The following is a 13711-nucleotide window of genomic DNA, read 5'->3' as shown; positions in this document are numbered from 1 at the left end:
CTACAGCTTTACAGCGGAGGAATACTTTTGAAAGTAATGACAGGTTTACCCTGATTTATTCAGAGTGCTTGTCTGTCCCTCATATCTTCTTCTCATGCCCTATCATTACATGTCATTAAACAGGTATTTATGTTTACAAATAAATATTGATTAATAACCACTAGATCATAATTACTTAGGATCATGATTTTTCACCAGGATGGATAGAAATTACACAATTATGAATGGATAGAAATTACACAATTGTGAATGTCCTATCACTTACCACCGATTGCAGTTTTCTCACTAAATGGAACTTATTGGCTGTGTTTATTCTAGACATGCAGAGCAGTTCTTTAAAACTGTTCTCAAGTTTTGAGCAGAAAGCCATGCTGCTAAAGCGCCAGGCTTTTGCTGTCTTCAGCGGGGAGCTTGATCAATACCACCTTTACCTTCCTCTGATACAAGGTAAGAAGGCCACCTCCCCCATCCCACCCCCCTCATGGATGGGCTCCCGGCTGGCTGAGACAGGCCGGCTACCAGCGTGGCCCACAGCTCGTCCTGGCAGGGTGGTGGAGTCTTCACAAGAGTATTCGGCAGGGGTTACCATTGAACAACTCCAGAAATTTATCAGTGACTCTGGAACGTGGTTTTAAAAATTAATGATTAGAATGCTATTAGTTTTTAATAGGTTGTTACTAAAAGTCTGACAGTACTTTCTAAGCACTGTCTCCTGCTAGATCCCTCCCAGAGTTAAGATACTTTGAGGTTACAACGTCCACCGAGGTTAGCGAAGTATCTAACCTTTCCTTAATGGTTTTTCTCTTTTTTGTACTCAATATATTCTTTGCTTCAAAAATGACTTATTGCAGCAATTCATTATTTTAAAGGGGTTTTTTTCCCCTCATAAAAATGTGGAGGTGGTGAAGTGGGAATTCTGTCTAAATTCACCCTTCTCGGGATCCCTGGGTGGCGCAGCAGTTTGGCGCCTGCCTTTGGCCCAGGGCGCGATCCTGGAGACCCGGGATCGAATCCCACATCAGGCTCCCGGTGCATGGAGCCTGCTTCTCCCTCCGCCTGTGTCTCTGCCTCTCTCTCTCTCTCTGTGACTATCATAAATAAATAAAAAATTAAAAAAAAAATAAATTCACCCTTCTCCAAGATATAAAAGAATTCTCAAATAGGTGTTATCCTTAAAATTCATAGCCTGGGGGATCCCTGGGTGGCTCAGCGGTTTGGCACCTGCCTTTGGCCCAGGGCGGGATCCTGGAGTCCCGGGATCAAGTCCCACGTCGGGCTCCCTGCATGGAGCCTGCTTCTCCCTCTGCCTGTGTCTCTACCTCTCTCTCTCTCTATGTCTATCATGAATAAATAAATAATCTTTAAAAAAAAAAGATTCATAGCCTGGATGGAATTAAAATTAATACAATTCTTGAAGGATTTATTTGTTTAATATATGAAGATTAGTGTAACAATTTTACAAATACTAGAATTATGGTGTAAATTCTTTTTTGAGGGTCAAGTTTACTAAGGTGTAATTTATATACAATAAAAGTCACCCTTTTGGGTATACAGTTCTTTGGATTCTGATAAGCACATATAGTCATGGAACCATCACCATAGTCAACATGCAGAACATTTCCATCACTCCAGAAGGTTCCCCTGTAACCCTTAGAAGTCATCCCCTCCCCTCCGCCTGCCAAGTGCTTATTTGCCTTCTGCTCATGCAGTTTCGCCTTTTCCAGAATGTCCTAAATGTAATTAGATGGGGTGCAGCCTTTGAGTCTGGCTTCTTTGACTTACGTAATGTGTTTGACAGTCATCGGTTCCATCGCATTTATCAACAGTATACTCCTTTTAATTGCTGAACAGTATTCCATTCTGTGACTTGCTCACTAGTTTGCCAATGGTAGGGCACTTGGGTTGTTTCCAAGTAGAATTATGGCACAAATGTCTTGCTCTGCCCTTTAAAAAACAAACAAAACACGTTCATAAACATCTGTCAGCTGAGGCGCCTGAGTGGCTCAGTCTGTTAAGTACCTGACTGTGGATCTCAGGGTTGTGAGTTCAAGCCTGGCACTGGGATCCACACTGGGCATGGAGCCTACCATCAATCAATATATAAATATATAAATGTATCTCTCAGCACACAAAGCATGTTCTCTTTCCCAAGTCATCCTAATGACTTTTATAGATTTTATTTATTTATGTGAGAGAGAGAGAGCACAGGCAGGAGGAGAGGGAGAAGCAGGCTCCCCGTTGAGTGGAAACCCAATGCAGGGCTTGATCCCAGGACCCTGGGATCATGACCTGACTTGAAGGCAGATGCTTAACCGACTGAGCCACCCAGGCGCCCCCATCCTGATGATTCTTAATATTAGTAGTAATTGTCAGCCCATGTGCCTACTTGATGAACTATTCGAAAGGTCTTAATTGTTGTAGTTTAGAATGTTAACAGCCCTCACAATTATTAATTATGACTGTATTTTATGTTTGCAATAATATCTTTATACTAAAACTGACATAATTTCAACCTGTGAAACCTATAAGGAGATTGTCCCATCCTAACGTCCTGAGTACTTGAAATAAATGAAAGCGAATGTTCAAATATTGACATATCCTTTCTCGAATTGCTGATTCGGTCAGATGGTGGCCAGGAATGCCAGTACGGATGAGGTAGCCCTCCAGAGACTTTGGCTGAATGCAGAGTCCCATAAGAGGCTCTTAACTGTAGGAAACAAAGTGAGGGTGGCTGGGGGGGGGGGGGGGCAGGAGGGGGGGGGGATGGGGTAATTGGGTGATGTGCATTCAGGAGGGCACGTGATGTGATGAGTACTGGGTGTTATATGCAACTGACAAATTATTAAATTCTACCCCTGAAACTAACAATATACTATATGTTAACCAAATTGAATTTAAATTTTAAAAAAAGAAGAAAAAAAGATAGCGAATGCAGAGTCAAAGCTGAACTTTGTTGCATCCCTACAAAACGTGGAGGGGAGAAGGAGCACTAGGAATCCTCTGTCCTCTGGTGCCCGTGCAGGGTTTGTGATGGTGCTGTACACACCCAGCCATGCCACAGTGTCTGAAAGTCCACTTTTGGTGAAGGCAGGAGGAGGAAACCAGAAAGGAGAACATGTTGGCCAGTGCCCCAGATGGTCCTTTGGGGGCCTTACCGCCCTGACAGCAAACATCCATTCGTTCTCTGCCCTGTCTCCCATCACACACACCTTTAAAATGTGGAGTGAGGCCCAGAGAGGTAAAGGGACAGTATTGGGTGTGTAGAACAGGAAAAGAACAGACAACACCCTTCTCAAACACTGGAGTGGTTTCACCATGGCAGGATCTGGGCATCCAACAGTTCTAAGAAATCATGCCTCTGAGAGGGAGGACAGGTAGGGGCAATATAATACTGTATATATTCCATAAAAGTGTGTGTGCATATGCTGATTTCATTCAGAGATGGTTTGGGGGCCCTTGGGGAATGAGGTATTTCTCCTCTACTTTGCATAGCTCAAGTGCTGTATTTCTAAGAATGCTCCATGTTTTAAAAACCAACATTTTTGCCCCCTTTCATTTTTTGTTACCTGACACTTGACAAAGCACTTCCCTCTTTATTGTCATTGTCCCCAAAACTGTTGAAAGGCCAGCCTCCTTGAGGTCCTCAGGTGATGGAATTCAGAGCATTCTCTGATAGTCTTGGGACACTGGACTGGCCCCTGTGGAGCAATAATGCCCAAGTTGAAGGAGTAGATACATTTAGAAGCTTCTAAGTTTCAGCCTCATCTCAAATCCAGGAATAAGGAATTTTTAACACTTCTTCTCTGGGGTACGCCCAGAAGTCCCTTTCCCTGGATGGTGGCACCATCCAGTAGCCCTGAAGGAGGTTGGTGTGCACAGGGTGTAGAGCAGCTCCATGCATCTTGGTTCAGAGTCACATAAATTTTACATTGATCATAGAAGAGCCTGTAGATAAGCCCAAAGCAAGGATTTTTTTTTTTTTAAAGCAAAATGTTGTTTGTCTAAGATGAGAGGAAGATGGACATCACTCCCAATATAGGCCCTGATTAGGGGCATCAGAAAGATCTAGCAGCAACGCTCTGTACCCTTTAAGCTGGGTGACTTTGGCCTGTCCCAGGTCCATTGGAGTCCTTCCCATCTTTGAAGTCTTCCTCATCATCCTATACCTAATAGCTCGATTTTTAGATCAAGATACTGATGCTCAGAGGTGTATTGCCATCAACTGGCAACACCTGGAACCAACGCCTGGAAACCTGAGCCCTTTGGCTCCCAATGGTAGGCAAAAGCCTTTAGCAGGTGCCCCTTGAGGTGAGTGGAGTAGGGAAACCAGACTAGGGTTCACAGATGGGAGACAGGGGTGCAACACAGTTAAGCCAGCCTGAACAAGGTCCCAGGACCTGGAATGGTGGTGGAGGGAAGCTGGCTCAGGGCTTTCTCCCACTCGCTGCTCAAGAAAACAAAAAATCTCCTTAGGTTGATAAGATTCATCACTCAGCTAGGGAAGGAATGTTAGAGATTAAAGAACATTAGTGATTCGAAAACAGCATCTTAGCTAAAAAATAATCTCATGAACTTAGCTTTTATTTGGAGCACCACTATGAAATTTCCAGCACCAAATGTACCTATGTGTACAAACCACTTTTTCCCCTAATACCTCCTATGTTGAAACGGATGAAGATTTCCCAAGGAGTTGCAGAGGCAGCACTGAGCGTCCCTGCGTCCTGTGTGTCCAGCCTTCCCTGTGAGAACAGCTCATAGAGCATGATCCATCAGAAAACCACATCGACTGGTCAACCTAGTTTAAAAAGACAGGGAATGCCGTCTTCACTCACGGACTGACCCTTTCAATTGCTCTTTTGTCTTAATGTTCCATGTTTCCCACTGTTACCATTTCTGATTCATCTGAAGAGCATCTTCTGGACATTTTGAGTCCACATCTCCTGGCCACAAGTTTTCTCTGTTTCCCTTCATGGAGACTCTTTATCTCACCTTCCTCCTTTCTGGTCTGGGTGATCAAACACCCAGAAGGAAGGATATTTTCACTGGAAATGCAATTCTGGGGGAAGGTCTTGTCTTTCAGCACTTGCAAAGTGTGCCACTTCTTTCTGACTGCAGTGTCTGAGGGAAATCTGCTCTCACTCAAATCATTGTTTCCTTTTAGGTACAGTAGCCCCCCTTTCTCACAGGGGCTACATCCCAAGACCCCTAGTGGCTGCCTGAAACCATGGACAGTACCAATACTACACACTGTTTTTTGCTGTACACACATGCCTATGATGATATTTAATTCATAAATTAGGCAGAGTAGGAGATTAGCAACAACAATAATTAGGGACACCTGGGTGACTCAGTGGTTGAGCATCTGCCTTTGGCTCAGGGCATGATCCTGGAGTCCTGGGATCAAATCCCACATCGGGCTCCCCGCAGGGAGTCTTCTTCTCCCTCTGCCTATATATCTGCCTCCCTCTCTCTCGCTCTCTCTCATGAATAAATAAATAATCTTTAAAAACAACAATAATAATCAAATGCAACAATTATAACAATATACTGGAGTAAAAGTTGCATGAATGTCTTCTCTCTCTCTCAAAATACCTTATCACACTGTCCTCACCCTTCTTGTGACTGATGAGAGATGATAAAATGCCCACGTGATGAGAGTAAGAGAGGTGAGTGACATCGGTATGTGACTGAGCATGAGGCTACCACTGACCCTCTGACGGTATGACAGGAGGAGGACATCAGCTTCTGGACCTCAATTGACCTCAGTTGACCATGGCCCAGTGCAACGTCAGAAAGTAGACCATGGCTGAGACAGGGGGACCACTGGAGCGTATCATTTCCCTCTGACCACTGTCAAGATTTTTATCTTTATTTTTTCAGAAGTTTCCTTATGTAGCAGAGCTGGATGTCTTTGGTTTTATTCTTCTTAGAGTTCACTCAGCTTCTCGAATCTGTGGATGTGTGTCTTTCACCAAATTTGGGAGGTTTTCAGTCATTATTTCTTCAAATATTTTCCCAATGTGTACCCTTTGGCCTTTTTCTGGAACTCCAGTGACTGAAATGTTAGACCTGTCATCTTTCCTCTGGTCCCTGAGCCACCTCTTTTTTTCTTCTTTTGTTCAGTTTCAGTAATTTGCACAGATTCCATCTTCTACTTCCCCCTTCCTCTCTCACCACCATTCCACTGTCGAGCCCATCAGTGAGCTCTTCTATTTCATCAATTTTACTTTTTAGTCCTAAAATTTCCACCTGGCTCTTTGCTAACATTTTTTTTTTTATATCTCCCAACTCTTTGCTGACATTTTCTATTTTTTTTATTTGTTCCAACTATCTGTAACTGACTATTTGAATGTTTTTAGACCACATCTTTAAGATCCTCTCCCAATAACCCTAACCTCAGTGGCATCTCTGCACTGGTGTGTTTTGTTACCTTTTCTCGTTCTGGTTGCCACTTTGGCATTCCAGCTTACCCTCTCCTCAGGTTCCCAGGCCAGGATAAAATTAAAAACCCTAGAGAACTCACCTTTAGATCATTGTTTAAGTCCCAAGGATTCTAGCCTGTCCTGTCACCTTTCCTTCACTTTTCAGTTTTCTGATGCACTTTAAATATTTCTGTTCAAGGTTATTATTTTTTTAATTGCAGTTAGAGAAATGGGGTGTAATCTATATACTCCATCTCATCCAGAACCAGAAATGCAAAGCACTTTTTAAACATGCCAACCCAGGCATCTGGCTGGCTCAGTCATAGAACGTGTGACTCTTGATCTTGGAGTCTTGAGTTTCAGACCCATGATAGGTATAGAGATTACTTTAAAAAAATTTTTTAAGTAAAAATGCCAACCTGTTTGTTAACTGTTTGAGTGATGCTCAACTCTTCATTTAGTTGAGAGTTATTTTTTTTCTTAAATGTTTATTTAGGGATCCCTGGGTGGCGCAGCGGTTTGGCGCCTGCCTGGCCCGGGGCGCGATCCTGGAGACCCGGGATCGAATCCCACGTCGGGCTCCCGGTGCATGGAGCCTGCTTCTCCCTCTGCCTATGTCTCTGCTTCTCTCTCTCTCACTGTGTGCCTATCATAAATAAATAAAATTTAAAAAAAAAAAAAAAAAATGTTTATTTAAAGAATCTACGCCCACAGGTTTGGCTTGAACTCACAACCCTGAGATTAAGAGTCGCGTACTCTATGGACTGGATTGATTCAGCCAGGCACCCCTGGTCAAGAGTACTTTTCAAAGCAAGAAGTAAAAGCTACTTAAGCTAGCTCAGATAAATAGAAGTTTATTACTCAGATACTACAAACAAATCTTAACTTGCATGACTATAGTTCAGCTGTTTGCTATACTGATTTGTTATGTTCCTAAGAAACCTCAAATTGTGGGGGCAGGGGGATTTGCATTCTGCAGACAGTTATTTCAGTGGAGAAGTGGGGAAAACTGTTTAGGGCTAGGGGAACTCACACCTTTTCTTCCTGCAGGAATTAAAGTTTCTGTCATGGCCGTGAAATCCAAACTTACCAAATACCTCTACTTTCATTCACTTACTCAGCTTCCAACCTCTCACTCCCAGAGCTGCCAGCCAACCTCTGTGATCTTAGGGCGCCATCACTCACCAAGGACTGTCTGGGGTTCTTGTGTCTTGTATTTCATATTCTCAGAAGGGAATTTAGTGGTCATTGGTCATCCAATGGATGTCCAGCTTAAGTCAGAAGTCAGTGTCTTTCTGGTCAGCTGCGGCAGGGAACAAGAGCCCCTTAGTTCACTTCCTTTAGCAAAGGTCATGAACTGCTCCCCTTCATAAAGAAGAAGGCTGGGGTAAATGAGGGGCAGAAACATCCCGGCACCCATTTTTCAGGCTGCATTGTTGTTAAATGTCAAAACAAGTACAGTTTTTTTTGTGGGGTTTTTTGGTCTAATGAGAAACCTCAAACTGCACATTTGTGTGACATCTTTAAAATCTTCTTTCCTTAGAACGCCTGACAGACAATCTCAGAGTTGGACAGACATCCATAGTTGCTGCTCAGATGTTTCTTTTTTTCAGAGTTTTGCTGCTAAGAATATCTCCCCAGCATTTGACTTCATTGTGGCCCATAATGGTCTCTGAATTAGTAAGTACAACTATTTCACTCTTGAAAGCGGGGCTGGAGCTTTTTGAAATGCTTTTTGCAGGAATAATGAACTATTTTATCTACATCTTAATTTTATCACAAAATTTTCAACTAAATTGGTATTACATAGTCAGCTCTTGGTTACATAGAGAATTTGAAGACAAAACCATTTAATTTATCTCTGGGAAATTTTATAGTTTATATAAGCAAAGTATAAAACTTTAAGGCACAGTGAGTAACTATATACATGTTACAAACCGGCGACCATCAGACAAGCCTGCTACTACTGTCAGGAAAGTTCCTCGGTAAGCTCTTTTAGATCTAGTACCTCTAGGAAGGGATCCCTGGGTGGCGCAGCGGTTTGGCGCCTGCCTTTGGCCCAGGGCGCGATCCTGGAGACCCGGGATCGAATCCCACGTCAGGCTCCCGGTGCATGGAGCCTGCTTCTCCCTCTGCCTGTGTCTCTGCCTCTCTCTCTCTCTCTCTGTGTGTGACTATCAAAAATAAATAAAAATTAAAAAAAATAATAAAATAAAAAAAAATAGTACCTCTAGGAAGAAAAAACTCAGATTATTTTAAAATATGCATGCCTTCACAATATCTGAGTTGGAAGTTCTATCTCAAGTGAAGTCAAAAGCAAATTAGAGGGGAGACGTCAGGTCATCATGTTTCAGAACTACTGGTAAGCTGTGACTTATGGTGACATTAATTACATAATCTGCAGGTTAATCCTTTAAATTCTGAATAAGAGTTTACATTCATAACTAGAAATATTACCATCACATAACACATAGCATAACCTACCATGGATCCACACTACTAAAAATTCCTAATGAAAAATTATCTTTACTAAGTTCTTCATATTTCTGTTGAAGAACTTCATGACCAGATGTTTATATTCACTGATACTAGATTTCCAAGAGAGGCCCACTACACCTATGTTGTGAGTTTCTTTGAAGCCATATCTTATATAGAAATATTTAAGTTTGAAAGCTTAATGCTGATTAGAAGGCTGTTAACCATGAATCTCCAAAAGCGCCATAAGTTTATGGGGAGACTTTTAAGAGCAGCGCTTCTGAAATACTCCACACATTTAGTTATAAAGGGGCACCTGGGGGGCTCAGTCAGTTAAGCATCTACCTTCGGCTCAGGTCATGATCTCGAGGTGCTGGGCTCAAGCTGCATGTGGGGCTCCCTGCTCAGCAGAGTCTACTTCTCCCTCTGCCCCTTTCCCTCTTGCTCATTCTGTGTTCTCTCTCTCTCTCTCTCTCTGTCTCTCTCTCATAAATAAATAAATAAATAAATAAATAAATAAATAAATAAAAATCTTTAAAAAATAAAAATAGTCATGCAGCTATGCCATAAGATTCTGAACGCATATTCATGTATTCAGGAATATTTTCAAAATTCCTTTTGCAGGAATAATGTACTATTTCACATATATCTAATTTTATCTGAAAATGTTCAAGTTAGTAGCACATAGCATACATTCCCAGAAGTGAGATTGCCGGGTCATAGGGTAAATCTATTTTTAATTTTTGAGGAACCTGGGGATCCCTGGGTGGCTCAGTGGTTTAGCGCCTGCCTTCGACCCAGGGCATGATCCTGGAGTCCCGGGATCGAGTCCCGTATATGGCTTCCTGCATGGAGCCTGCTTCTCCCTCTGCCTGTGTCTCTGCCTCTTTCTCTATCTCTCATGAATAAATCAATAAAATCTTTAAAAAAAACTTGAGGAAACTCCATACTGCTTTCTGCAGCGGCTGCACCAGTTTGCGTTCCCACTCACAGTGAATGTGAGTTCCTTTTTCTCCATGTCCTCATCGCCACTTGTCATTCATCTTTCTGATGCTAGCCATTCTGACAGGTGTGAGGATCTCTCACTGGGGTTTGTTTGGGTTTGGGGGTTTGTGTGTGTGTGTGTGTGTGTGGTGTTGTTGGTTTTTTTTGTTGTTTTTTTGTTTTTTTGCACTTCACTGATGGTTGGCGATGCAGAGCATCTATTCATGGACCCGTTGGCCATGATGTCTTCTTTAGAAAAATGTCTATTTAGGTCCTTAGCCTATTTTTAAATTAAATTATTTGCTTTTTTTGTTACTGAGTTGTATGAATTTCTTAAATATATTTTCAATATTAACCCCTTATCATATATTTGGTTGGCAAATATTTTTCCCCACCCTGTAGGTTGTCTTTTCGTTTTGCTGATTCTTTTGCTTTGTTATTGTATATGGACATACACATTTTAAACATTATGCTAGATCTAATCTCTCTCAAACAGTAAATTGAATTTATGTTTTCTTTTTAAGATTCAGATATTCATACAGCTTGAAGAAGATCTGAAAGAGGACGATGAATCGTTGAGGTAAGTTGTGCACAGGTCTGTGTGCATATGTGAGTGGATGTCACTCTATGATATAGGGTTATCTAACACTCAGTATTATTTTCTTGAAGTACTTGTGAAGGGACCAGCTATTTGACTGTTTCTTAAACGGAATAGCTTCTTATGGACGTTGCACAGGCAAATGGACTATAGCATATGTGAACAAATTTGTAACACGAGTTTCTTTGCAAATTTATAGAAACAGCAACAAAATCAACAGAATGAAAGTTGCGGTTGCTGATGGAAATGGGCCTTCAATGGGGGAGATACCCCCAAGTGAACTGGTCTTATATTTATCGGCTTGCAAATTCCTGGACACAGCACTCTCTTTTCCACCTGACAAGATGCCATTATTTCAAATGTAAGTCAGATAAGATCATGTGTCCTCTTTGAAATGGTGACTTTCCTTGTCAGCGCTTTCACTTGTTGTGTAGAGCGTGTGAAAAGCTATGGTAGGGGTTTCTAGTGGCCGATGAGAATACCGGGTTTCGGAGCGCTTACAACACCTGTGGTTTCCTCAATTTGTAGTGCTTTTGGATGAGTTTCTGTGGTATGTGCGTGTGTTCAGGGGGGGTTGCTACCGAACGCTTATGAAACAAGGGTCAGGGACTGGTGGTTCTCACTGCATTTGTGTAGAGTGTCTGTTCATAATAAGTGGAACACGCTGTGTCCAGCTCACTTTGCCCCTATTGGCTTACATTTCCTGTAGGCTTAACACAGCTGCTCATATGGTTAATTTCGTGCCTGGCCCCAGATGCCACTTCTCTCTGTCCCATCCTCCTAAAGACAGGAGCCATGTAGAAATGTTTGTGGTTAAAGTGTGGGTTCTCCTTAACTGCATATTACAAAGTGAAAGAAGCAAATCTGAAATGACTATAGACGGTATGACTCCAACTCTGTGATAGTCTGGAAAAGGCAAAACTATGGAGACAGTAAAAAGGGGGTAATAAGAGAGAACACAGAGGACTTTTAGGACAGTGAAACTACTTTATTTGATACTATAATGGTGGATCCATGTCATTATCCATTCATTCAAACCCATATAATGCACACCACCAAGATTGAGCCCTAAGGTAAACTCTGGACTTGGGATGGTAATGATGAGTCAATGTCAGTTCATCGATTGTAACAAATGTACCACTCTGGTGGGCGATGTTGATAATTGGGAAGGCATTGCGTGGCAGAGGAGGGCAGGGGGCATATAGACTTCTGCTCAATTGTGTCACAGACTTAAAACCACTCCAAAAAAGGAAGTTGGTTTTTTTTTTTTTTAAGTGAGTTCTAATGTATGTAAATATGCATAGTGACATTGTTCATAATAAGTAAAAAGTGGAGAATATTTGAAGTCTATCTGTGTACAAGTGGACAAATAACATGTGATATATCCATACAATGAAATATTCAGCAGTAAAATGAAACAAAGTACTGACATGTCCTGGGTTATGAATGAACCTTGACAACATTATGTGAAGTGAAAGAAGCCAGTCACAACGACGAACCACATATTCTGTGAATCTGCTTATAGGGACTGTCCAGAATAAGAAAATATGGAGAGATAGAAGATGGGTTGGTGGTGGTCTAGATGAAGGGGGTGTAAGGGATTGAGGGATGATAGCTAAAGGGAGCAAGATTCTTCTGGGGGTGGTGAAAATATCCTGAAGTTGATCATGGGTGATGGATAGACAATTCCGTGAATAAATGAAAAGCAATTAAATGCCACACTTCAAATGGGTGAATTATATTGTGTGTGAATTAGATTTCAATAAAAGCGTTTAAAAATCTTTCTGAAGTGGGCTCCAAGCCAACATGCCTGACCTCAGATTTTTTTTCATCCAGCTACAGGTGGGCATTTGTTCCAGAAGTGGACACAGAGGGCCCTGCCTTCCCATCAGATCTAGAGGAGAATCACCAAGAATGCAAACCCCACACCGTTCGGATTCTAGAACTTCTCAAATTAAAATATGGGGTAACTGTCTTCCTTTTTGGCAATTTTCATTTGTGGCAGAGGGGAGAAAGTCTAGGTAGCGAGAGGAGTCCCTCATGCACCACTTGACTTTAATGACTGAATAATTTTCTCAAGTTCTTTGATCCATGTGTTAAAACAAATTCCATCCTGGCTTTTTCATTTATATGTCACTTTCTCGTCCCAGTTGCTGAGGTAAGCATCCTGGGTAACACGATCGCGGTCCTGTGGAAGTAGTTTTATACACAGAGTCCCCTGATTATGCAGACAAAGGACCTGCAGGAAGAATGGTGGGGGTCTGGGGTCCCGAGGCATGGGGGAGGGTCGGGGGTGGGGCGGCAAGGATGGCCTGGGCTGACATCCTATTGGAAACAATCAGTTGAAGACCAGAACTTAAGTTGATCTGGAAACTACCATTGCGCTGGTAGTGAATGTTCGTGAAGCACCCACCTCCTTGGTTTTTGACACCTGCATGTACCTCACTTGCATCTCTAACCCTTAGCAAAGCCATATCATCCTTATGGGTTGTTGTGGGGGCTTTTTGCAGGAAGTTGGCAGCTCTGATGAAATCACCATGAAGAATGAATTCCCCCTTCTGCGCCAACATTCTGTCTCCAGCATTAGGCAATTGATGCCATTCTTCGAGACTCTAAATTGTGCTTTTAAAACCCAGAGTAAACTGCCTGCTGACACCCGAGGACCTCCAGCCCTGGAGTTTCCTGTCACAGATAGTCCCAGGGTCTTACAACAACTGGAAGACTGTGTTGAATATGATTTTTTGGAACATCTGGAATCTTAACAGCGTAAGACAGAATGTGTTTCAAATCCATTTACTGATACTTCTGTGAAAACCAGGATGTGTTCTAAACAAGAAAGGAGCCAGGAAGATGCTTTTAAAGAAGTCTAACTCAATTTTGAAGGTCGATTTCAGATAATTTTCTCTTGGGCAACAAAACACACCTCTCTAAATGCCTTGTAATATATTTGGATCTGATTGTTTCTTCCTCAATTTATGTAAAGAAAATAAAATTAATATATCATCTAATGCTAACACAAAATTTGTAATATGAAGTAGAGTGTGAAGGTTGTTTTCTTTGTTGATGTAGAAATGTGGGCTGTGTCAGTATATTTCTCTAAAAGTTTACACTTGTTGAATATTACTTTTAACCTTTCACACATAATGTCCCTTAAAGCAGTTATCTTGGTGTCACATTTTAAAGCCAAAGTATATTATTTTCTGAAAATAACAATTGCCTATTGACTATTCAG

The 13711-nt window shown here is 41.9% G+C and overlaps 1 protein-coding gene across 3 annotated transcripts in view; it reads left to right on the top strand.

Annotated features, from left to right (window-relative positions):
* Positions 1–13487, top strand: part of DOP1B (DOP1 leucine zipper like protein B) — a 107470-nt gene extending 93983 nt beyond the window's left edge. For all 3 annotated transcript variants that reach the window (XM_041735027.1, XM_041735025.1, XM_041735026.1), the window contains exons 32-37: positions 319–447; positions 7966–8102; positions 10406–10461; positions 10679–10840; positions 12316–12445; positions 12990–13487. In XM_041735027.1, coding sequence (XP_041590961.1) covers positions 319–447; positions 7966–8102; positions 10406–10461; positions 10679–10840; positions 12316–12445; positions 12990–13241 — 866 coding nt within the window. In that variant the 3' untranslated portion in view covers positions 13242–13487. The remainder of the gene's footprint in view (positions 1–318; positions 448–7965; positions 8103–10405; positions 10462–10678; positions 10841–12315; positions 12446–12989) is intronic.
* Positions 13488–13711: the final 224 nt, after the last annotated feature.

The sequence above is a fragment of the Vulpes lagopus genome, chromosome 20 (genome assembly GCF_018345385.1).
Source record: "Vulpes lagopus strain Blue_001 chromosome 20, ASM1834538v1, whole genome shotgun sequence".
In the NCBI taxonomy this organism is placed as follows: domain Eukaryota; kingdom Metazoa; phylum Chordata; class Mammalia; order Carnivora; family Canidae; genus Vulpes; species Vulpes lagopus.
Note: the sequence above shows the minus strand (reverse complement) of the source record. Positions and strands in the feature narration are given on the sequence as shown.